This window comes from Balaenoptera borealis, assembly GCF_965194805.1.
Source record: "Balaenoptera borealis genome assembly, chromosome: 7".
NCBI classification, from domain to species: Eukaryota; Metazoa; Chordata; class Mammalia; order Artiodactyla; family Balaenopteridae; genus Balaenoptera; species Balaenoptera borealis.
Genome location: NC_138864.1, coordinates 127,349,885 through 127,374,563, shown reverse-complemented (window position 1 = coordinate 127,374,563; position 24,679 = coordinate 127,349,885). Strand labels below are relative to the sequence as shown.

General features: G+C 50.8%; 1 protein-coding gene across 6 annotated transcripts in view; it reads right to left on the bottom strand.

Annotated features, from left to right (window-relative positions):
- DPP6 (dipeptidyl peptidase like 6) overlaps positions 1–24,679 on the bottom strand; it is a 1,033,290-nt gene that overhangs the window by 28,669 nt on the left and 979,942 nt on the right. For all 6 annotated transcript variants that reach the window (XM_082398944.1, XM_082398943.1, XM_082398945.1 and 3 more), the window contains exon 17: positions 10,968–11,015. In XM_082398944.1, the coding sequence (XP_082255070.1) occupies positions 10,968–11,015 (48 nt within the window). The remainder of the gene's footprint in view (positions 1–10,967; positions 11,016–24,679) is intronic.

Sequence of the window (24,679 nt, the reverse complement as noted above, 5' to 3'; positions counted from 1 at the left end):
GCTGCCTCAGGGCCTTTGCACTTGCTGTCCTATGTTGCTGGCTCTTCCGCCTCCATCAAGTCAAACATCGCCTCCTCAAAGAGAAGCCCTGACCCTTCACCTCAGGTACCCCGCTCCAGGTGCACTTAACACCAACCCTAAGAGATGTGGTCATCTGCCTGGCTGACCCTATATCAGTGTTCAGTCCCATCCCAGGGACGAAACACACAAGTTTCCAGGAACATGAGCACATACAGCTGTTTGTGGAAATCTGATTCATACCCCGGAAATGATGCATCTTCACAGTAGCCGGGTTTGGGTTTTGACCCAAGTCTTTCTTCCTTTTCCCGCATGGGAAGGACTGAGAGGTCCTCCTGGGTGTTTCAGAAAGCCCGAAGGCTCTCAGAGGTTCCTGGCGCTCAGACCTCTTAGCGGTAAGAGCTGAAGCGATTGAGGCCTGACAATTAACCACTGCTTCCCGCACAAAGCAAAAAAAACCCAAAACCAAAGCACATTTTTATTCAATTGATTGAAAAGTTTACAGTGCTTGAAGGACTAATGGTACACCCAAGTTACTATTTAGTTAATTCTGGGAATTGAGGGAATTCACTGAGGCAACCCAAATCCAAGCTTAGCGTAGGAACCGGAGCACAGACCTTACAGGGTCTTCTGGAAGCCTCAGCCCTCTGGACCGCGACCTGGACCTCTCTGCCTGCCTACGAGATAAGTCCCAGTGGAGACAGGTGAGGGACTCGGGGTGTGCGAATGTGGGTCAGACCAGAGAAACGGACACTCGTGAGGATGAGGGAGTCACCAGGAGCCCAGGAAGAATGTCTTCAGGGTCAAGAGCAAGGCTGAGTCCTGTGCTGTCAGAGAAGCAGCACCGAGCTTCTGCTTCTGGGGGATGGACAAGGCCCCAGCGGGGGCCGACCTGGAGGATCAAACTTCACAACAAAGGAGACCTGGTGCAGCCTCTCAAGGTCTGTTATAACCTTCTCTCCACGTGTCTGCACTGGGATTTGATATTTCTGACACCAGATGAGCCTGAAGGAGAAGTTTCGTGCTCAGGCTTGACGTGCTGCTTTGCAGCCTACAAGCTAGGCTTGCGTGGAGTTCACGAGAGCACAGACTTGCCACCGAAGCACTGCGTTCCCGGTCCCTGGATCCGGGAGCTGCGGTTTCGTGCGGGAGCCCACGGCGTTCTAACCTCACACGGTTGTTCTAACCGCACACAGCCTCCGCAGATGGCGTGTGACTAGCTAGTCCCTCTGTACTGAAATGCCACCCTTCACAGAAAGGCACCAAAGCAACAGACTATTAAATTTAGTTAAATATTAAATTTCTCATTTAATGATTGCCCACACAACTGGTTTTATCAGCAGAGAGCTGGCTGTCCCACAGGGGAGCTGAGTTAAGCCATTTTATTTGTTCCCATAATTGCATTCAGAGACGGCAGAAGCACGGCAGAGGAAATAAGAAAAGACCGGCCTGTTCTCGAAGGGGTCTTCTTTTGACATCGGGGCCGTGGGGACCTGCAGTCTGAAGCATGCAAACGGCCACTCCTCAGTCAGATGTGAGCCCCTCTCATATTTGGTGGAATCAGCTATTATCAGATCTGGGCACGCGGAGCCTGCAGGAGCCAGGGCAGCTCACGAGGGCTGCCCCCCGGCTGTGCCCCAGCGGCAGACACCGAGCGGCGGTGACCGGGGCCGTTCTGAGACTCCGCTGGCTCTGGTCCTTGGAGGAATTGCCACTTGGCCGGATTTGGGGACACGAATGAGCAGAATCAAATGGAAGCCAATAAGCAGCCGAGCTAGAGGAGAGCAGAGCCGCCCCCTCTCTCACGTTTCTGAGGGGGGCGGGAGCACGGGGACCACAGGCACATCACTCGGGTCTGGCCGCCCGCCTGGATTTTCTGGGCGCTTCCCGGCGTGTCTCGGACGGCTTCCTCTTGTGCGCCTGGCCCGGCGGCATCAGGGCCCCGTCCTCCCCGCTCGGTGACTGCAGCATTGCAGACGCGGCCTGCCCACCCGGGGCCGCCCGGCTCAGACTGGACCCCGGCCTGAGGCCGGCACAGACGCCCTCCAGACCCCCATCTCGCCTGGAGACTGTGTTCTCCAGCTCCCAATGGCCAGCTGTTAAGCCACACAGTTTGGGTGGTGATTGTTCTTTCTGCCGTGTCTCTCTTTCTCTCCGGCCAGATTCTAAGCAACCTGGAAGCAGGGCGATGTGAGTGCCTTTGTGGTGTGGGCACCGTGCCGGCAGGCGGGCGGGCTTGGTGAGGGGGCCGTGCGTGGCTCCCACCCCATCAGCTACATCCCAACTCAGGAAGGGGCACCGAGCCGTGGCCCGCCGGCCCTCCAGCGTCCCGGGGACGCCGAGGCAGGTGCCCTGCGGGGCAGAGGGTGCCACGTGCTTCGCTCACTCTGCACTCTGTTAGCCGAACACCAGCTCTCCCCCAAACCTGCCGTGTTTTGGCCTAGAGTGAGCCGTCTGTAAACCTGTCACCTGTCCCTCCAGAAGGGCTGCCAGTGTGTGTGTGTGTGTGTGTGTGTGTGGTGGGGGGGAGCTGCGGACCCGGAGGACTCTCCAGACACAGCGGAGGCCTTGACCGAGACGGGCACACGCTGGCTGGCACCTCCTGGCATCCCCCCATCCTACCTGCTTGCCACGTGCCTGACAGCACAGGTGACGTCCCCTGGGTGGGCCCTCGGAGGAAGATGGCAGGGGGGGTCTCCCAGGCAGTGAGAAAGGGGACAGACACCAAACAGCCTGTATCTGGGACAATCTCAAAGAAGATCTTGCCTGTGATTCCAGCCGGCCGTACGAGTTGGTTTTGCTTCTGTGTAAAAACCCGACTGAAGGGAGTGGGAGGGAGAGGCCCTGTCTAGGAGTTCTGGTGAAGGAGGCACGCCGGGCCCAGTAACTTGGGGTCCATGAGCAGCTGTCACGACGCTGCGGGCGCCGCCGGGACACAGACCACGCCGAAACCGCCCGCGGCGCTCTGTCCCGCGGGCTGCGCCGGGCAGGGAGGTGCGTGGTGCTCGCAGGCCTCTGCACCTGAACTGTGTCCGCACACCGAGCTCACACCCGCCTCACACTCACACTGAAGCCGGCAACTGCTAACGCGGCGACTGTGCCGGTTTTCCTGCACCAGCACCTGAGGAGCGTACTCTGGCCCCGACCATAATTACGTTCTGAAGGAAACAGCTTCTAAATAATTCAGTCACATCTGTGACACCCGCCGGCTCTGTCTGCAGATAAGATTTTCTAAAGGGAAAGAAGTCCAATATTCCCCGGGTGGCTCTGGGGTCGGGAGCAGAGGAAGAGGAAAGACAAAGACTTCTGAAGCAGTTTCGAATTTCAGAGCAGGGCTGGAACCCAGGGAATGATCGCCGCCTTCCGACCCTGACCGGACCTTCGGGGGTCCGTCTGCCGCCTGCCGAGCTGTGTTCCCACGGCTTCTGTTTGCCTGTCACTGTCACACCACGTGGGCCATACACAGCTGGACGTCCAGGCTTTCCACAGTTTGCCCAAAGGCCACCTCCCCAAGAGCCCGATCGCCTGCGGGCCACTGGGCTACGGGCAGGTGGCCCCATGTCCTGCCTCTGATCCGCAGGCCGGTGGGACCCGCCCTCCCGACTTGTGAGGCAGCTCTGTACTCTGCTTGCCGGGCCCAAACACCATCAGGGACTCAGCGCTGCGCCAGGTTCAACCGGGGCTGCCTCTGGAGCGGTGATCAGGGACGCTGCGCTTGTGAGCACGTCACTCAGGTGACAGCAAAGCAAAGGCCTTGGGCTCCTGGGGCCCGGGTCTGGGACCTTGTGCTTAGGGTCACATGAACCAAGGTCTGGCCTGGCCGTGGCCGTGTGATCTCAGGTAACTTGCCGTGCGGCTCGCGCCCAGTACTGCCCGGGAAGCCTCAGGCAGGCTGGTCCTTGGTATTAAGTGGTTACTTGGTTATGTTTAAAGTGGTGGATGTGGTGCTGATGGGGATTAAGCATTCGGGGTGCAGTTCAAGGGCTCGGTCCTGCCGACCCCAGAATCCTCCCCGAGGCGGCACACCGCGGCTGAGCGGGGTTCATCCCAGAGCAAAGGATCCTTGGCCCGGCTCAGGGCAGGCGCAGGACGGAGCCACTAGGCCTGAGCAGCCCCGCTGCTCGGCGCTCCGAGGGGAGGGACGGGCTGTGCCCCAGCCGCTGGGCTCGCCGTGACCCCAGCGCTTTCCAGCTGGCAACGCTTCAGGCGCGCTCCTCTCCCTGGGTTGTCTTCATGAATAACGGGGGTAGTAAGAGCTCCTGCCTCACGGGCTGCGGTGGGGTGAACGAGTGAAAGCACACAGAGTGTCTGCGGCAGCGCTGGCCCCAAACCAGCTCTGTAACCTGCCTGAGGTCAATGTCGCTGTCACCGCCACTCCTGAGGCCTCCAGCCTTTCTCCAGGTCCTGTTTCCAGATGTTCGTGACGCAGCCTCGGGCAGCACAGGCACACGGCGTGGCTTCTGGGAGCCCGAACCTCACAGGACAGCTCCTGCAGGCAGGGGCAGCCGCGGGGACGGAGTGCCCACCGCTTGCCTCTGTGACGCTCCTGGAGCGTTTCCACGGCCTTTTCAGCCCCGAAGAGCACAGCCCGTGTGAAACGCACCTGATGCCCGAAGGCTGCTCAGTGAGCCGTGTGGTCCTGCACGTGACGCACGTGGATCCGAGCCCAGCAGAGGAGCCCCAAGGCTCGGACGGGCCCAGGGTCTGGGGGCACCGGCTCCGCCCCTCACCCGAGAGGGGCCCATCCAGTTCGACAGACAAACCAAAACCTGAGGGCACTTTGTTCTGTGCTGGCACAGCTGGAGATGAGTTGGCCAGTGAGGCTCCAGAGCCGACATCAGACACATCAGAAGTTAAACACACAGAAAAATCCCCGGCTGACTCCCCGCCGCCAAGGCCTGGAGGCTAGACTCTGGGTTTGACACGCTATTGGGACCTGCAACCTTCAATTCTTATTTTCCAGGCGGCCCCAGGCCTCTCCTGTGGTGTCCGCTTCCGGCACAGAGCAGAAGAAACGGCGGGGGCCGAGGCATGGGGTCCTGCCCAAGTCATCAGCTGCAAGTCACACAGTCTCCCTGTCCCCCCCCCGTGACTGGCACCTGATGGGCATGCCGTTCATGGGCAGACAGAGGGAACTGAAGAAATTAAACATTTGAAAAATCTTTTAAAAAACCTGAGCTCACTCGTGGATTAACTTTGCGACGCTTTGCTGTTTTCCTTTCCTCCCTCCCTTCCTTCCTCTTTCTCTCTTTTTAAAAATTTCTTCTCACTTTCTCCTCTTATTGAGAGTATTTGCTCTTGAACAGTGAGAATTCCAGAAGAAATAGTCTTAGCTGTCTGTGTTCTTGTAGCTTGAACCTGGGTTTCTCTTCTGGGGAGCAGAGCCTAGGCTGCCTGTGAGGTCTTCCTCACGGGGTCAGGAGCGGGAGGGGGGAAGAGGACATGGGTAAACGCGCTCTGTCACGCACCATCCGGCTGTAACCATGGTGATGTAGCCCTTGGACGTGGGGTGGCAGGTGAGATCCAGGCCTTGGGTCTGGCATCTACTACGCACACAGGGGCGGTGATCACGGGTTATTCCCAGACGGGGGCAGCCGGGGGGAATGCTCAGCTGAGCTCCGACGGCCAGGCAGGACCAACGTGCACAGTCCTTGCGGAAGAACACGACCAACAGGGAGTAAGCACAGGGCGCATCCCGAGGGCGGTGTGACAAGGAGCAGACGCTGCCCCTCTCGGGGTCTCCGAGCCCCAGTCTTTAAAAGGAAGAGGCTGGACTCGCCGTCAACAGCATCTTCACTCTGAAGTCTCTGACCCCCACACAGAACAGGTTTCCTTTCTTTTCTGCCGCGAGCCACGGCGTGTGCAGCACCTCACAGCTCCCGGTACCGCCAACAAATAAACCATCCCTTGTCACGTGTCCTGCCCACCATTCCGACAAAAGACCACTTGTTACCTGAGAATTAATTGTTTTGGGTCATTTGAATGATAAGCAAAAGTTCTTCTGCTGATTAAAAATATAAAACCTCTCTTTTGCCATGCCTGTTTAGGATTGAAATGCATTTCTTAAGAAATAAGATGTTAGTTTAAGCCGAGTTCTTAAATTGGGGTCCGCAGACATAGTATCAGAAGTCTTACTTTCTCCCCTTTATATAGGGTCTGCTTATTATTCAAGTCTGGGAAACACTCGATTACCAGACACTTGCTAGGGCATCAAAGGTGTCTGAATGCACCTGGCAGGTGTGCTTGGGGGGAAGTCAGGAGCCTACCTGGTAGGGTCGGGGCAGCAGGCGGTGGTCTGCAGCTGAAGACAGATACGGGATGAAGGAGCAGTGGCGCACAAGTCTGGGGACACACTCCCAGAAGAGGACAGGTCAGAGCCAAACGCGGACGGAGGGCCAGGTTTGGGTGAAACTGGGGAGGGGGCGGGGGAGACCCTGCTGGGGAGGAAGGCAGCAGTGTGGTCTCCCGCAAGCTGCCAACCCTTCGTCCCTGCGTTTCTGCGTTTGGGGCTGGTGCCATGAAGGGCAACAGGAAACCTATTCTCTGGCATCACCTGCCAACTTTCCACTGAGACGTCTCCAGAAACCAGTTTTGCTTCCCGCAGCAGTGTGGGGAAAATGAGAACAATTTAAAAAATCACAAAAATAACCTAAATCTCAAATCCCTACCAAATTTGAAAGACCCTGACCAATTTTCTCTGAAGCCTTAGATCAAAGCTGGTCTCTTCTTTCAGGTCTTCTGGGACCTTGTCTCTGGGTTTGATAAAGACCCAGAACTCAAACCACTGCTCAAACCAGGCACTAATGAATATGTAAGTCTTTATGGTTTCTCCTAGATGTTTGTGTTTATTATTACATTTTCTGTCCTTCAGCTTTATGTCTTTTATGCCCTAAGTGATGCTAAGCTCTTCCGGTGTAGGGTCAGGTCTTAACACCTCTACAACCAGCCCTTCTCCCCGCCGTCTGGTCCCCCTGTCCTTACTGGTTCCATGCTGGGCCCTGGTGCTCGCAGCCACAGTCAGAGAACCTTCCTTGGTGGGGTCACCCCCCTTCTATGAGCCTCCCCGGCACTGAGCACACCTGTCTGGAAAGGGCCTTCATGGTCAGACCAAAGTAATCTACACAAGAGTGGCCCATACTTACCCACTAGGTCACTCCTTTCAGGGACAGGCCTCCTAGATTCACTCTCCTTTTTCCTTTCTGTGATACTGACTGCTAACTCTGATCAAAGTTTCTCCCCGTTCCCAGGCACACAGCTTCTCTTTTTCTAGGTGGGCCCACGTGCGGGAGCTCTGGCTGGAAAGGACGCACACCACCGCTAGGCCTCAACACAAACATCACAAAACCTTCCCATTTGTTCTCTTCCTGTCCCCAGGGCCAGAAGCAGAGCCTTGAAGGTGCTGGGGCCACACTCTAGAAGGAGCCTGCAGCCCTGGGTTTCTACCAGGAGAGCAACCTGTATTTTGTGTGCACGAAATAGAAACCCTCGTTCTGCTGAGTGTTGGGTGGAATTGCATCCCCACAAAAGATGCTGAAGTCCTCACCCTCAGGACTGGTGAGGGTGACCTCATTTGGAAACAGGGTCTTTGCAGAGAAATCAAGCTAAAATTGAAGTCATTAGGGCGGGCCCTGATCCAGTATGACTGGTGTCCTTTTATACAAAGGGCAGATTTGGACACAGACATGCACACAGGGAGAAGATGAAGAGCCTGGGTGAGGTTTCCATAAGCCAAGGGATGTCAGAGGTCGACAGCAACCAGCAGAAGCTGGGAGAGAGGCCTGGGACAGTGTCTCCCTCACAGCCTCAGAAGGTACCAACCCTGCCGACACCTTGATCTTGGACTTGCAGCCTCCAGAAAGGCGACACAATCAATTTCTGTTGTTCAAGCCCCCAGTGTGTGCTACTGTGTGATGGTGGCCCTAGGAAACTCATACACGAAGCTGCTGAGATTTTGATGGTGGTTGTTACAGCAGCTGTGATCACTCAGTAGCAAAATCCTGATTTTATCTGAGGTGCGGGGAGGCCAGATAAAAGACATTTCCCAGCATCCTTTGCAGCCTGGTGGGACATGTGGCCAAGCTGTGACCGTTAGATGGAAGCAGAGTGTCAGCAGCCCCTGCGGGGAGACAGCCTGAGGGGCTCAGTTACAGGAATCACCCTGTGCTTCACCCGCCCTCCTGTCTTCCAGCCCGGGATGCAGACACGATGCCACTGTGCATCACAAAGCAACACGTCTTCCAACCAGTTTCAGCAACTGCTATCTTGAGTTTTCTGTTACACGTAGCCAAACGTAATCCCAACTGATGTAAGAGATTTTTATATTTTAAAAGAAGCCTTTGTGCAGGTGTGACGTCCACACCCACAGGAATGAATACACAACAGGAGTATTTCAGGCACCTGCTGGGCAGGGAAAAGTAGGTGCTCCAGGGGGTCTTTCTGGAGCCCCTCAAACTGCCATCTCAGAACATACATCAGACACTGAACAAAAACACCCTTATTCTCTTGGGTGGTGGGTACCACACCAGCAGCCACACTGAGATCATGCCTTTTCCAACTTAATTTTGTGGCTGAAGTCAAAAGTCTGAACGATTTTGAGCTATACCGAGAACTATAAATGCAGGAACAGGCAAAGTGAGAGTGAAGTATCTCCTGAGTTTGCATTAGGCTGCAGGAAAACCAGAGCTCAAATGTAACCATATGCACAGGCCTGTACAACAAAGGTGACAAAAAAGAATTCCACACATCATCACAGGACATAAATGCTGTCCACAGTGTCCCGTTAACCAGCACGTGGCTGAGATGAAGCACAATGGTGTCACCTCCAGGTTCTCTGATAAATTTCAGAGAAGAACGGGACACCGACCGCAGAGCCAACCTCACCCCGTGTGCAAAATGCTTTTTATTTCTTATTCCCTGGGTCCTCTCTCTTTGCCTCTGGGAATCAGCCACAAGAGTGACAGTTCAACTGCAACAGTAAAATGCTTAAAATGCTTAAAAATATCTGCTTATGTCGGGAGCGCCACAATAGAGTATGGACGACAACCTACAACCTCCAGTCTGTCCATATTGATTGGGTTGATGGGCTAACGCAGCTAACCAACCAAACATGAAAATAACTGGTCGTTTGGCTTCCCACGTAGAATTAGTAAAATACCTCAGAACTCTCTTTTAGAGGCACTGCGCCCTGCATACGTTATTTTATAAATAGAACAAATAAAATGTTGTGTCAATGCTATTCCGTATATCTAAGACACAAATCTGCTTCATTTTCACTCACACCCGAGCCTTAGGAAAGCGATGGTGACTTTACCCGTGGGAATGGCAAGGGGGTGGAGGGGAGGGAGGAGGGGGCGTTGGGACCTTTTCACGTTCCTGACCCTCAGGACCCCTAATGGTATAATCACATCCAGGCCTGAATGTGACTAAAGCAAAATCCATTCTGAAAAGGTAGGTATTAACCCCTTGACTTGGACAGAATAATAATAGGACCCTCCAAAGAAGTAAAAGTATTTAACTGAATGGCTTTCTTAAGCAGAGTTACCTCTACTTTTTAAATTATGGATTTGCAGGAAGCTTCAAAAATAGTGCATTGAGCTCTGTGCTCCCTACCCTTAGCTTCCCCAGTAGTGACCTCTCATGTCACTGTGGTGCAGTCACTGTACTGTAGTCACTGTAGTGCAATCACTGGACTATGGCCAGACCCCCGGATCGCACAGCCTCCTAGAATGGTCCCCCACTGTAGACCACACTGGAGAAGTGGCTGGGGCCAGGCACACCTCTTCACCCGGAAAACTCACCCCTCCTCTGGGGAGGAGAAGCAGCTCACTCTCAGCTGGGCTCCCTCAGTGGGCTTTGTATCCATTCTGACGTCAATTTTTTGGCTTTTTTTTTCTTTGCATTTAAATGATTTAATTATTTACTTGTGATTATATTATTATCTTTAATTCTGAATTTCTGATAATTATTTGATAGTTCTGCAGAATATTACCATTCTGGATTTTTTTCTAAACACTGTCTCTAAATAAATCTATTTTATCGACGTTTGAACACTTTAACCATTTTTTAACCAGTGATTAATATGCTGCTGGAGATCTCCTTTTCAGAACTTTCCCCCTAACCAGCTCTCCTTGGGGCCTGAAACCCTGCCATCGAGACAGGAGCCAGAGTGGCTTCCCGAGGGAATTGCAGAAACTGCCACGAGGTTTGACGCTGTGTATGAAGGTAGAATGCTGAGCGGGGTCCTGCAGGGAAGGCGGTACTGGGGTGGTGGCACCGTGGGAAGGAGAGGTGGGACGGTAAAGTCTCAGGATAACCCGCGGATTCGGGCAGAGTAAGGCCGAGAAAGGTCAAGTTCTCTCCACTTCTCAGCTTTCCCGAGGGTCTGCCTGGGACTGCACACATCATTCCAATTTTTCATATAAATATACATGTGCACATGTCACCCCCAACATGTGTGGGGTCCTCGAGACTCTCTGGAAAGTTCCGTCCCTGCAGTGGCAAGGACGTGAGGTCCCCCGTGTGCCATGAAGATGCCCCCAGAGCCATGGAGACAGGTGGGCTCAAGGTGCCCATGGAGCCTCGGCCCTGTGGGGAGATTCTCAGGAGAGGGAGGACTTGGGCTGGCCGGGCTCCAGGTCCCGGTGCTGGACGCGCACGTCCGTGCGGCTGGGGCTTTGCCCCGAGTGTCGCAGGCAAGGCCGGCACGCCCTGTGGTGGCCCCCAGGCCTCGGCACTGGTGGAGCTGCGGGGCCTCCTGGCTGGGAGGCCCGGACCTTCACTTCCATCACATCGAATCAGTACTGGCGACCGCGGGGTTCATTCTGAACTGCTAGCACATGACCCATCTCGGCCTCCAAACAGAAACCCTGCCCAGATTATCTCATAAAGCTTTTCTGCTTCTCTCCTCCCAAGTCGCAGGAAGAGTTAAGGAAAGACCAAAAAGCACTTACTTTTCTTATCTGTCGTATTGTGCACGGTCACCGTTGGGACCCCAGGACCTGCATTGGGCAGAGAAACAAAAAGGGAGTCGTGAGTTTCGTGGACAACAGAAGAGAACCAAGCCTTCGTTACAACGAGCTCACCGGGGGCTCTGGGGCGCCCGGTCCGCGGAAGAGTCACCAGCCACGGACGGCAGAGGCCGGGCCCCTGGGTGTTAAAGGCACGTCTTCCTAACTCTGTGTCCACATCAGTTACAATGAACCCAATGAAAAGTGTGTGTGTTTTAGATTATTATAACGACATAAAACATCTATACTCTTATAACCTCATTCTGACTGTCCAGACACAATTCTACGTTGTCTTCACGGAGTTCTGGTCAATCACTGCAGACTCAGTCCTAAGTCACCCTTCAAAGCTGCTTTGCTGGCCCCTCCTGGAGGAAGCCATCACCTCCACTGATCTCCTGTAATGCTTGGTAAAAACTTACTAGTGTAAGGGCATAATTTTGCAAATGTTCATCTGCGTTTCAGTTTTCCCTGATGACGTAGCTCGCAGCTTCCAGCTCCAAGGCTGTCCTGAAGCTGCAGCCCTAGGGTGAGAAGGGGGCCTGGCCAGCTGTGGGTCGAGTCTGTAGGTCGACTTCGTTATTCTCTTTAGCAAAAGGAGGGTCCAGAAAGAGAAGAAGGCTTTGTAAATTATTTTTCAGCTATTTTGAAGGTGTATTAAGAGGCAGGCGTGGGTTTTTCTAACCTCATCTCTGCCCCTTCTCTGCACTCCTTCTGTTCGGCCGGGGCGGGCTTTCCCGCGGGATGTGAAGGACACCAAGCTTGTTCCCACCAGGCCTACTGTTCTCTCTGCCCGAAGTCTCTGTCCCCGGACACTGGTGCAGCTTCTCTTTGTCTTCATTAAGTCTCTGCCCACACGCCTCCTCCCACCACTGACTGGAAGAGGCCCCTCCACGACCGTCGGCCCAGCTTCCACCTCCCCCTGTTGCCTGTTCTTCACAGGGCACCACCCGTACCTAACGGCAGGACCCTCTAGTATGCATTTTCAGTATTTGTTCATTGGCCCTTTCAACCGCCCTAGAATGCAAGTTCTAGAATTTATATGAACAAATTCTGGAAGTCTGTCTTTACTGCCATTACTTCCAGCATCTAGAAGAGCGTTTGGAACACAGTTGGGGCTCGATTACATATTCGTGGAGCGAATGCTGAATGAATGACCACAGAACACACAGGACGGAGCAGGGGAGGCCGCCCCTTCGGCCCTGGTGCACTTGGGAGAAAGAAGAGAGACAAGAAGTGAAGGCTGGCGGAGGGCAGGTGTGCAGAGCAAGATGATGTGTCCTGGGAGCTGCAGCCCTGGGGCTGCTTTTCCTCTGCCTCAGGCTGGGGTCTCTGGGACGCTATGAACTCCCAGGGGCAGCTGCATCTAAGCTGGGGATACGTACTATTTGGGCAGCTTCGCAGGGATCATCATCAGAACTTCCTGCCCACTTCCAAGGGGCCACGTGACAAGTGGCTGAGTTGAGAGCCAGGGGACCTGCCATGGATCTCACCACAGTGAGGCTCAGAGCCCACCCCCCCACCCCCGCAGAGGCTGCAGAGTGGACATCTTAGTCCAGCATCCCGAGAGAATGTGGCAGAAAAGCAGTGCAGTCCGAGGTACCACGGAAAGGCAAGACGGGCTGGTCCAGCCCGGGAGCACCCCCCGGCCCGGCTGAGCTGAGAGACAGACTGTGGTCACAGCAGCCGTGGACCCGAAGCCTGTCCCCTACCTGGGACTGGGCCCACACACTATCCAGTGCACATCCGAAGTCCGGGAGGTCCGAGGCCTCGTCTCCCCGACCACGTGACCCTCCCCCATTCACCCATAGATAGGATTGCCCAAACAGAATGCAGGTTAGCCAGTTATATTTGAATTTCAGATAGACAATATATATTTTTCAGTATAAATATGCCCCATGCAGTATTGGGACTTACTACTAAAAATCCATTTGTTGTTTACCTGAAATTTAGTGTTACTGGGTGTCCTGTCTTTTTATTTGCTAAATCTGGCACCCTTGATCCAGGGATGGAGAGGGGCCAGCAGTGATGTGAGACTCTGCATTTAACCTAAAGGGACAACACTCACTGAAGGGGATTTAAGCATTGGCTGTGGGTTTAAATTATAGAGTCAAACTAAGTTTTCTGGCTCGAAAATCCATTTCCCCATGGGGCACTCATGTGGAAGAACAGATCAGTTACTGAGAAATAAAGAACCTGCATCTCTTTTCTCTGCACATTTCAGGGTGAGTAAATTTGCAAACAGAGCACATCCTCCATTCTTATTAATAATGTAAACAATTATTATTTATTTAGTGCCTACTATGTAAAAGGCACTCTGCTAGGTGTGTATATGAATAATTTCTAATCCTCTCACCAGCTCTACAAAGCAGGTGCTTCTAAACGTATTTTACAGATGAGAAAACACAGGTTTCAAGAGCTTTATGTTTTTTGTCTCAGCCATACAATAAGGAAGTTGCTGAGCCTGGATTAGTCCCTTCTTATTTTTAAATCCATAAACTTGATATGTTTCTAAAAAAATTCAAAAACTACAAAAAGGAATAAAGTGACAAGTAAAAGACCCTTCTCACCCCACTTTCCAGAAGTAACCTAAATGTTTCTAAAATGTCCTAAAATGTTTCTCTGCATATAAGTGGTCAAATTTACACATAAGTAATTATTTTAAACATACAAATAAAAAATATAAAAAATCTTTCATGTAAATATGCAGCTTTATCAGATCTTAAGGTTATACCATATTGCCTTACTTTTTAAAAATAAAACAGAATACACAGATTTTTGAGGTCACCTGCGTGCCCTGCCCTAATCTCAGTCTGCTCCCTTTCCAGAGGTAACTGTTATCTTGGAGTATTTATTCTTTCTCTGCATATTTAAAAGATACTTTTGCCACATGGTATGTGCTCACAATAACATATATGCCACACACAGTATAATACAGCATACCTCAGTGTAACATCTTTTAGATTGTCTTAATATCCAGTCTGACAATAGCAAGAGAATGAAGCCAAATGCCCAGAGGATGAGTGAACACAGCCACTGTGGAGAACAACTGAGCAACGGCTATGAAACCTGAAGATCCCTGACACCACCAGACGGTCCCACCCCTGGGCCACGTCTCAGAGCGAGCCCTGCACACGGACACGAGGAGGCAAGCGTGCAGTAGATCGTTCTCAACAGCAACTAGGTCTGAGCCACAAGGGTGGAGCTAGCCATGGGCAGGGCAGGGGATGACTTAAATGCAGTCTGTTCACCCAGTGGAAGATCGCAGAGCATGTGAAATGAGTAGACAGACACCTATCAACATGGGCAAGTATGAAAAATACCACGTTGCATGAAAACAAGTTGCAGAATGGTAAACACTGTAATATACAATGATGTAAATAATTTTCACAAGCTGTAAACCTTCGTTTTTAGCAGATGTATAGTATTCCATTACATGGATATACCGTATTTCTTTGGTCCACTCCCTACTGATGGATATTTAGGCTGCTTCCTTTTGTTTTTTCGTTGCCATAAACACTGTTGCAGAAATCCCTCTAACATACATCTTCACACACAGGGAAGACTGTGTTGGTTAAGCTAGTTACTGGCATTGCAATTGCTGTGTTAAAAAGTTTTATAGCTGGTTTTCACTAAATAAGCTTGTGGTTTCAAACACAAAACCCCCAAGTCTCAGCGTTTTAAAACAACGACAGCTTACTCCTTGCTAATGTTATATCCTGGTAAACGGTCAGCTGTGGCCGTGCTGGTCCTCCTCCAGGATCTGGGCTGAAAGGGTAGCCTTCATCTGGAACATACTGCGCTCGTGGCCAAAGGAAATGAGAGGGGAGCTGCAGAAACGCAGCGGCTCCTGAAACACCCTGGGCCATAGTTCATGTCCGCTCTGGTGCCTTTGCCAACGGAGCCGGAAAACCTCTGGGGGGGGGGGTGCGCAGGTCACGCACGAGGGGAGGGTGGTTCCAGGGGGCAGACAGGGGACAAGGGCATTAGCGCCCCAGGCAGAGACCCTGGACTCCAGTGAACACTGTCTCCTCGCCCTCCAACTAAGGGTGGATGGGGGTCTATTGTATAACTTAAAAAAATGTGTTGTATTTTTTACCACTCTAATGGGCAAGTATTGTGTCTTGGTATTGCTTTAATTTACCTTTTTCAACTTTTGAGTGGAGTTGGACAACTTTCCATGTTTGACATCTGCATTTCGTGTGTGTGTGTGTGTGACTGCAAACTTCCCTTTCCCATGCACCGTCCACTTAAATTGCACTGTTACTTGTTCTTATCTTATTTAGGAATGAGATCTCTACCGTGCTGCTGCAGACTTTTCTCCTGTGTTCTTTCTAATTTGTGCCTCAAAAAGGGTCGTAAGTACCAATGGTAGCAACTGTCATGCTGAATTGCACTTTCAAAAAACATAATCGCTCCTGCACGCAAGCACACACGCACGCACACACACACACACACACACACAGGAATCCTTGGGCTGGGGATCTGAGTCATCCCAGAGCCTGTTGTGAATCTGGGAATCAGTGTCCTGAACAAAATGTTTGCTGAATGGATTAACGCTCATGAAGGATGACTTCCCAAGCATATACTTGGCCATCATGTGTCAAGGCAGCAAAGTTAAATTCAACTAAAGAAGGAGCCCCGAAGACCATTCCCATGTCCTGTGTTTTACAGTTCAGGTCATTGTTTCCCTGCTGATACTTAGCACCCACCCCACGTTTCTCTAACCACCAAGGGTAGCTGTCTCCACTTATAGGATCTGAATTGTGTGTGGTTTTTTTTGAGAGCCACATCACAACTGTGCCATATTCCCTGTTATTTTAATACAGAATATTCTTTAGAATAGCCAAGCAGAGACAATACAAATAAACACTATATTTAAAGAGGACACAAAACAAAAGTTAAAAAGCAGCCCCCATGTATAATTTAAATCGACTGATTATAACCTAATCCCATCCAGTTATCCAGACCCTCCTCTGGGAGCTGGGCCCCCTGGGTCCACAGCCATCGTGGTCCAGAAGCGGGGGTCTCCCCCTCAAACTGCCATCACACGAGCTTCTCTGGCCCAGGTGGCCTCGACCCACTGCTCTGTGTGAATTTTAAGATCACGCATCGTTGTAAGATTTCTATGATGTTTGGGCTCCTGAAAATTGGCAGATAATTTAGGAAAACACCAAAATCTAAACAAACTTTCTTATAAGAAATGAAGAAAAAGCAAGAGATTCCCAATTCAGAGTAAAATATTTGGGCTTTGTGATACTTTGACCAGACCTGGGTTAGTGTCACCCAGGATTTCTGTAAGAAGAGAAGAAACATGCTAAACACAGGAACAGCACACACACGATTTCAGGGAGCTTGCAACATTTAAAGGGGAGCCCTCCAAACTCATTTTAAACAATTAAGGATACTTTTAACTAATGAGACTTTGGAAGGGTTTCACCACCGAAGTTTTAAGTTGGTTTTCTTTACTTTTCTTCCTCTTCCTCCAAACGATCTCATGTGCATCTAGCCAACAACTAACTGATTAAACGCGTCGTTCTGAACAGTAGGAAGCTTTTGTCCTTTTGTCACTGCTGCCTGTAAGTCACTCCCTCCCCATCATCCGGGCACAGACTATCACGGCCCAAATCCGGGAAATCATGCTTTTTGTTTGCTAGATGGTCAGAACCTGACAGCACTCTGCTTAACGGCTATTCTTCTGACAACTCCTATTCATAGTTTCTTCTTACTTGGCATGTAATTCAACAAATATGCACTGAGATTCTGCCATGTGCAGGGCACAGTGCCAGGTCCAGGGGACCCAGGCAGAAGCAGACAAAGTATTTGCCATCAGGGAGCTCAGAGTCTAGTATAGGAAGACAGCCACGCACAAAAGCAGGCTTTGATGACTGTCACCAGACGAAGGTGGACCGTTGTGAGATCTGCACGCTGACTCCGGGACTAAGGATGCGGTCTGGAGCCCTGCTCTGGTTCCAGCCCTGCCACCAGCTGCTTTGTGGTTCCGGCCAAGCGACTTTTCTTCTCTGGGTCCCAAATGTGGAGTATAGGGTGGCTAAGGTCTATTCTTAGTAAGAGGAACAGAGGTTGCAGCAAAAACGACGACACCACCACTCTGGGCTCCTATTATGTGCCAGACGCGATGCTGGATGCTGGGGCGTCGCCGCCTCACTTCACCAGCTCCCAGAGACGGGGAAGCCTACTCACAGAGATTAGGATGCTGTGACTGGAGACTCCCCTTGAGACGCAACATGGACCTCAGGCAGGAGAGATGCTCTACCCCTGTGCCCAGTAGGAGGCGCTGTTCTCAGCCCGAAGTGGAAGGCAAGGTGGCGCGGGATGAAAGTGAGGATGGAGAAGCAGGATCGCTTTTCTCTTCCTTCTCAGCAGCCCTTCCAGTATCCGCATGTTTTCGGCTCGTCTTAGGATACAGGGTATGCTTTCAAATAAGAGCATGTAACTCTATGGCACTGTAGATGCCTCTGTCAATTAGGTCATGGATTAAACACCTGATTCTCTGTGTTCGCCTACGGACACACTCTTATGCACACGCTCCTAGATTCGCGTGAGCACGCGCATATGGACACATACATGTAGACAGAAAAATATGTATTATGATTCTCTTTGCCCCCTCCTAATATCTCTTAAGTCCTTGGTAGGTAAGTGTGTCTCAGCTGGTGTATACCCTTGTTCAAACTGAAATGCAGAACTGCATGAAAACAGTTCTATTTGCTCAGCCTTTGTTTACAAAGACATAACTGCAATAAAAGCAACATTTGGCCTTTTAAAAACTCTGGTTAGCGACAGAGACTATTCTGGCTCAAGTTAAAAATCTGACTTCTGAGTTTATATTGTTCCCAAGAGGGAAAATAACTGTACTGAAGCAAGCACATTTACAACCAACACATAAGGTACTTTTGGTCAATAAAGACCCTGCTGCCAGATGGGGGAGAAATTCATATAACAAAAAGAAAAGCTTTGAATGACACAACAGACTTGCAAACAGAAAATATTTATTTTTGTGTCTCTGGTTTCCAGTCCCATTCATTTCAGAACATTAACTTACACCCGCTTGAGTGGATGGAGAGATACGACACTTCCAGATGAGAATGAAGGAATGAAAAAGGACACAAACCGGAAAAGAAAAAAGTCATGAGACTAAAAGAAAGTTCACCGAGATAGTGCTCGACCTCACTGCCCTCATCTGTATCCTCAGAGGATGTTTATGTGACAGATAATCCCCACCAGAAGCTACACTCATGGTGTATAAACAACGGAGACGTGGGCGCTCTGGTCGTCACCCCCCGAGCATCTCTCGAGTGCTGATGAACGGTTTCGAAGCCCAGCGGCCAGCAGGGCGAGCGAGAGGAGCGCTCTGGCCAGGGCAGACGACGGGCCACGGCCCCGCCGGGCATGGCATCCGGATCTTTCCATCTGCCAGTTCATGAATTATGTATGCCCGACGCACAGGCTTTACACGTTGAGGTGATATTATCATATCAACAAGCAGGGTGCTAGCCGAGCTACTGGAACTACTGCAGGTAATTAAAATATCTGTTCCAAAGACATGATTACCTAGTCAACACAGCAGACGGGTTTTGTGGCCGTTTGACTTTGAAACCTCGTATGGCTGACATCCAACCTGGGATTTGGGGGTTCCCCGGCCGCGCCCCGCAGCACTGAGTCCAATCCAATTTCACGTGTCCACTTGAACGCAATCGTACTTCCCACGCAGCAGGGTACGTAGCGCCACTCAGTGGGGTTCACAGAAATCAGGGGGTGCTTTTACAGGCTCACAATGGTGGTGAAAAATGTCACACTAACCTTTCCAGTCACATGTAACCTCTTCCTCTAGAAATTACATGTCACACTTTGGGCACACGACAGGCATTTTAATAAGAGAAACCATCCCAATCATAAAAAGGGGGCCTCTGTGTGCTCCCCAAAGTCAGCTAGTATCTCCCCAAAGTCAGCTAGTATCTCCCCAAAGTCAGCTAGTATCTCCCCAAAGTCAGCTAGCTAGCACCATAGAAGTGCTAGGTTTTAGGAACTATCTGCCTTCAAGCTACAGCAACACTTCTGTGCCCCGTATGTATCACCCTGGGTGAAGTGTTTAGATGTTTAGCGTAATTCACAGAATACAGAGCATGAAGGAAGGAGCTTAGTTTTATTGATTCTGTGAGAGTAGGCAAACTACAAGAGAACTAATGAAACATACACTGGCTGCTGCATTCATCCCTGTGCGTGGCTGAGCTGGGATCTGGGCCAGGGTGAGATCGAGGCTCTTCTGAGTACACTTCCCACAGCTCCTGTATTGTCCTGTCTCTCAGAACTGTGATAACACTTCTCATCATCTGCCGACATTGTGATCCAGTAGTTCTGTGATGAATTTCAACCCACGTAATTAAGTTCTGATTTGAGTTCTAATGATACACTATGTCTTATCTTTTCAACTACACGTGGAGCTTAGGAACCTATTTTATACAACTCTGTACCCCACACAGGAAAATGTACAGTGTCTTATTCATAGTAAGTGGCCAATGGATATTTGCTGATTAAACGAAGGACAAAGCATTCATGGACAGAATGCCTACCCTGGGAAACTGTGAGGTTGGTGCAGTCAGTTCAGAGGCTGTGGCCTGTTCTCTTGAATAACCTCAAAGTTGCCAATTACCTGTTTTAGAAGTTAGCTCTGGTTTTTAAAAAGTGCAGAAGATCACTTAGAGCTAAATTTTGTAATTGAAGGTATTTTAAGTTTGGTGATTACAGCAACTGTCAACATTCCAGCCTATTATAAAGAAAAGAAGTAGATTCCTTGAGAGCCTGGAACATGAAGATCATATTATAAGGAGGACCCTAAGTTCTTCCAAGCAATGTCCTCTCATTGGAATAAATGGTTCAGCTTCCTGAGAAGAATGGTACTTATTTGGATGTACAAATTATGGCGTGCAAAGAAATGAGGCTCCTTTTTATAATCACAGTGAGGATGGGCTACATCTCAGGTCTTCTTTGCTTTTGAACTTGATCAAATCTCGACACAGGCCAGTTGGAAACTAAGGAGGCCCGCTGGTCTGCCTGCTTCTGCCCCCTGCTGACCACCACTCTGTGTCACTGCCCAGGCTGCCTGCGGTCGTCCCCTTGCCCCTCACGGTCAGCCCACTGAATAAAAGCAGGAGCGACTGGCCAAGCACCGGCTGTGTGTCCTGAGGGCAGAGCCTCAGTTCTCAGTGCACAGTCTCTGAGGCGGGGATGCCACCTGCCTGCGGGGTAATGGGGTGACTAGGAGATGACCCCCTACGGCTCCTGAGGGGTGGGCACTACCTGAGATACACAGAGAGTCCTGCTTTTCTTCTTGGACTCAAGGTTGTAGAACAAACAGATCACATCTCTTAAAGAGAAGTAATTCCACACTCCACTCTCTCAAACCACCACATCCAATTCCTCAGTAGGTCCCCTCAACTGTGCCTGCTAAAGCGTCTCCTGCCCCCTCCCATTGCCATGGTAACATTCTCAGTGCTGCCCTCCTCACCGCTGCCCAGGGATCCCCACCCAGTTCTGACCTCGGCACTCTTCTGATTAACACCCTTGAGTCGCTTGCCATTGCCCACAGGATAAAGCTGAGACCCCCCGGCACGAAATATAAGACTTTCTCAGACCTGATCTCCTATCACCCAACACACACCTTCCAAACTCGTTTTCTGAAGAGAAGCTGTGCTGCTTCACACGCTTGTGCCTGCTCGTCCCCCCTCCGCAGTGCCCCACCCTCCTGGTCTCCTCTAAACCTCTGCACAGCCTTCAAGGCTCAGTTCAAACATCTTTTCTCTGACTATTCCCTCCTTTGTGGCACCAGTATGATAATAATAATAAAAGTAAAAATAGCAACAATAGTTCATAATTACACCATGATCACCATGTGTCAGGCATTGTTTTAAGTGTTTTACACACAGTAATTCCTTTAGTCTTTAAAGTAACCCTCTGAAGTAGGCACTATATCCCTGTTTCACAGATGAGTAAGCCAAGGCACAGAATTGCCTGTGGTGTCGCCAGGATCGACACCAGGCACAGATCATCCATTTGGCCGCTGGTGTACATGTATTTCTTAATTACAAAGCACAGTAACCCTCAGTGTTCATCGTAGCTGCATCGCTGGCTAGCTGAGTGGAGTTGAGCAGGTTACTGTAATTAGCTGGTCCTGGGTTTCTCCCTCTTCAAGAGCTGCTCTGAGGACTAAATGACGACACACACAAAATGCCTAGACTATGCCTCGCACAGAACGATATAGTCAAGGAGCTATTAACATCCGTTCACCCGGTGGTCACACTGCAAGACGACTGGCGAGGGGTTAGGGAGTGACAGCCTGGGCTCCCAGGCGCTGGGAATATTCTTGTGCAGGAATCCTCTACATGATGAAAAGCCTGTTCTTGGTCAATGTGCCACCTGCACCATCGCAGCCCCAACACACGTGTTCCCTCGTCCCCCGAGCTCCCGCCTGAGCGGTGTGGGCCACAGTCTTCAGAGTGGTCCCACATTTTGTGAGATGCTGAAGATCTGCGCGGCCCACCAGGTGCATCACGCACGAGGAGGCACCTCTGTTCTCCAAACGCAGCCCGGAGCCTCTGACTGTCCAGACCTGCTTGTCCTTCAGGGCCAGCGGGAGGGTCCTTCCCCGGGCTGGCCTGACTTTGCCGTTTCCACCCCACTCCCGAAGGCACTGAGCTGCTGTCCCGCACCTTTCGACTCACTGTCTCTGTCTTATCCCCGCAACTGGGTTATTAAGCATCTGCGGCAGGACAAGGTTGTGAGCACCTTGCAGAGAAATCCCCCAGAAAGCGGCTTCAATAAGCCAAACACACTTCCCTGTTACGCGTAGGCTCTCGGTACAACTGATTTTTATTTCCTTCGAGCAGACTTTTCTTATGACCTAAACTTTGCCCCACATTTCTGTAATCTGCAGTACGAGGTGACAGGACCAGACTGGAGATTTTCCTGGGAGCCTCTCAAGGCAGCCGTTTCCACACGGGGCGTCCCAGTAAGTTTTCTTTTGAAGAAGAGGCTCCATGACTCAAAACGCACTGGAGAACATCTGGATTAGAGGATCTTTCCACTCCCTTCTGCCCTAACATCCTACGAATCTAAAGACATTCCTGACACCCTCTAGCTAGAAGTCAGTCCTCAGTTCTCTGAGTTACTTAATAATTGTTTTACTGCTTTCATCATACCGACTGCTTCGGTCTCGTATTATCGTCCTCATGAATATGTATCATCTCAGCCAACTAAACCCCAGGGCCCCGAGGTCAAGGATGGTGTAGCACGGCCCACTGGGCCCCCAGAGTCTCCTGCACATGGAGGACCCTGAGTAAACGTTTTAAAAAATAAATGAACAAATTCAGAAACTGTAACAACTCCTGGAGGATCGTAGGGTGCATGTAAATATAAAAGTTTTACTTTCTTTGCGTTGGGATGGAAATGGTGGAAACAGAAGTGAAAAAAAAAAACAAAACACAGATGTTAGAACTTGAGAAAGCACTGTTCCAGAAGACTTCACCAGTGGGAAGAAAAGGGCAAGAAATGAACAATACTACTCTCACAAGTACAGCAAGTTTTGTGTGTGGGTGTGTGTACCTCTGTATGTGTTTGTGTTTACATGCATGTATGCGACCATGTGTGCACATGCGTGTACATGTGTGTGCATGTGAATGCGTGTGCATGTGTGTGAGTGTGCATGTCAGTGTGTGTGTGTGTGTACTCTGTCCACAGATGTGCCCACACCAGGGCAGGGCTCCTCATTAAAACTCATCTTTTAAAATTTTTCTGTTGTTAAAATAAAATCTCTTCCCCCAAGTTCCTCATTTTTTATCATGTCACTGAGCAATCTGGAATACTATAAACAAAATGAGTGACACCTAACACCACAATAAAATATTTTATAACACCTGTGTGAACGCCCTGCGAAGAAGTAGAAATGTACTTTGAACAGCCACACAAGCGACACTTTTAATTAATTTCCTGTTGCTGTAGCAGCCGTGCTGTTAAAGTGACAGGAGAGATTTCTCTCTTACACACCAGCCTCCTAACTGAGCACTGCTTGTATCTGAAGGCCCAGACACCAGGTGGGCTGAGACTGGGTGAGACGGAGTCTGTGTGCTCGGAGGGGAGCGCTTCCAGAAGAGGGAGACGGAAGCAAGTGAGCCCAGCGCATGATCTCCCTCAGCCGCGGCTCCTCCCTAAGAGAGGTGCATCTTCCGAGTCAAGCTTCAAGGCCAGACACCCTTCTGAGAGGCCCCGGAGGTGCAGAAACGAAGCTCACAGTGATTAACTAGAAGTGGGGCCCGGAGGGCAGGCCCGGCTCACTTTGGTACACCCGGAGTAAAGGGAAGGCTTGGAAGATTCTGGGGGTCTCAAGGCGCCCCTCAAGGCCACCCTCCCCCCACCCCACCACACACAAGGCCGGGACGCAAACAGCTTTCAAATCACTGCCACCTCCAGGGGTAGGTCTCTCAACACAACAGTGTCAACAGGCATATTGGATGAATGTTGTATTTACCATTTTTCATTGATTCTAAGACACCATCAATTGCAAGACGAACCGCTGGTTTCTTAAGACTTTACAGAGATTGTAAGATCCATCCTGACTTCAGAAAAATTCTAAACGTGGGAAGTATACCTTGGAAGCAAGGATCCGGTATTTCACACTCTCTCTCCCAGTTCCAGCTGCACCAGCATCACCTGGGGGACCTGGACCAGCAGAGCTGGGGGGCCCCACCGCAGAGTTTCTGATTCCTGCGTGTGTGACGGGTCTGAGAACTTGCATGTGTCATGACTCCGCGCCCCACGCTTTGAGAACAGCTGCTCTAAGGCAATAATTTAAAGCAAGTTCCTGTTCAGTGATATTGTGACTTATCATAAAAAATATATATTTATCTCTGTCCACAGTTCCTGGCACATAGCTCCTAAAACCCTTGTAATTTCCTGTATTAGGGCAATAAGGCATCTTCTGTAATATCTGCTTTTTGTTCTGGGTTCCTGAAATAGTTTCAGAGCCAAAAAACAGGGAGATGGGTCTTTTGATATTCATAACAAGCCCCTTTCAACCACACCTGGATTTATATTACTGAGGCGACTTCTGGGAAACCCCAAAGGATGGAGACTTTGCAGGAAAACCAACACGATTAGAGGCTCTGAAGTTTCAGCCCCACTCGCAACCTCTCTGGAGAAAGGGGCTGGAGGCTGAGTCCAATCACCAATGGCCAATGATCGAACCAACCACGCCTGCGAACTGAAGCCGCCACAAAGCCCCGAAAGGACGGGGCTCGGAGAGCTCCCAGGCTGGTGAACAGGCGGGGGTGCTGGTGGTGGGGGGGGGGTAGCATGCCCGGGGAGAGCAGGGCAGCCCCATGCGCATTCCCACGTGCCTTGTCCCGTGCACCACTTCCATCTGGCTGTTCCTCTACAATAAGCTGGTGATCTAGCAAGTAAACCGTGTGTCTGAGTTCTCTAGCAAAGAACTGCTCTAGCAAATTAATTAAACCCAAGGAGGGGGGTCTTGGGAACCTCCAATTTATAGCCATTCGGTCAGAAGCGCAGGTGACAGCCTGAACTTGCAACTGGCACCTTAGGTATGCCCTTAGCATGTGGGGTCTGATGCTACCTGCAGATCTGAT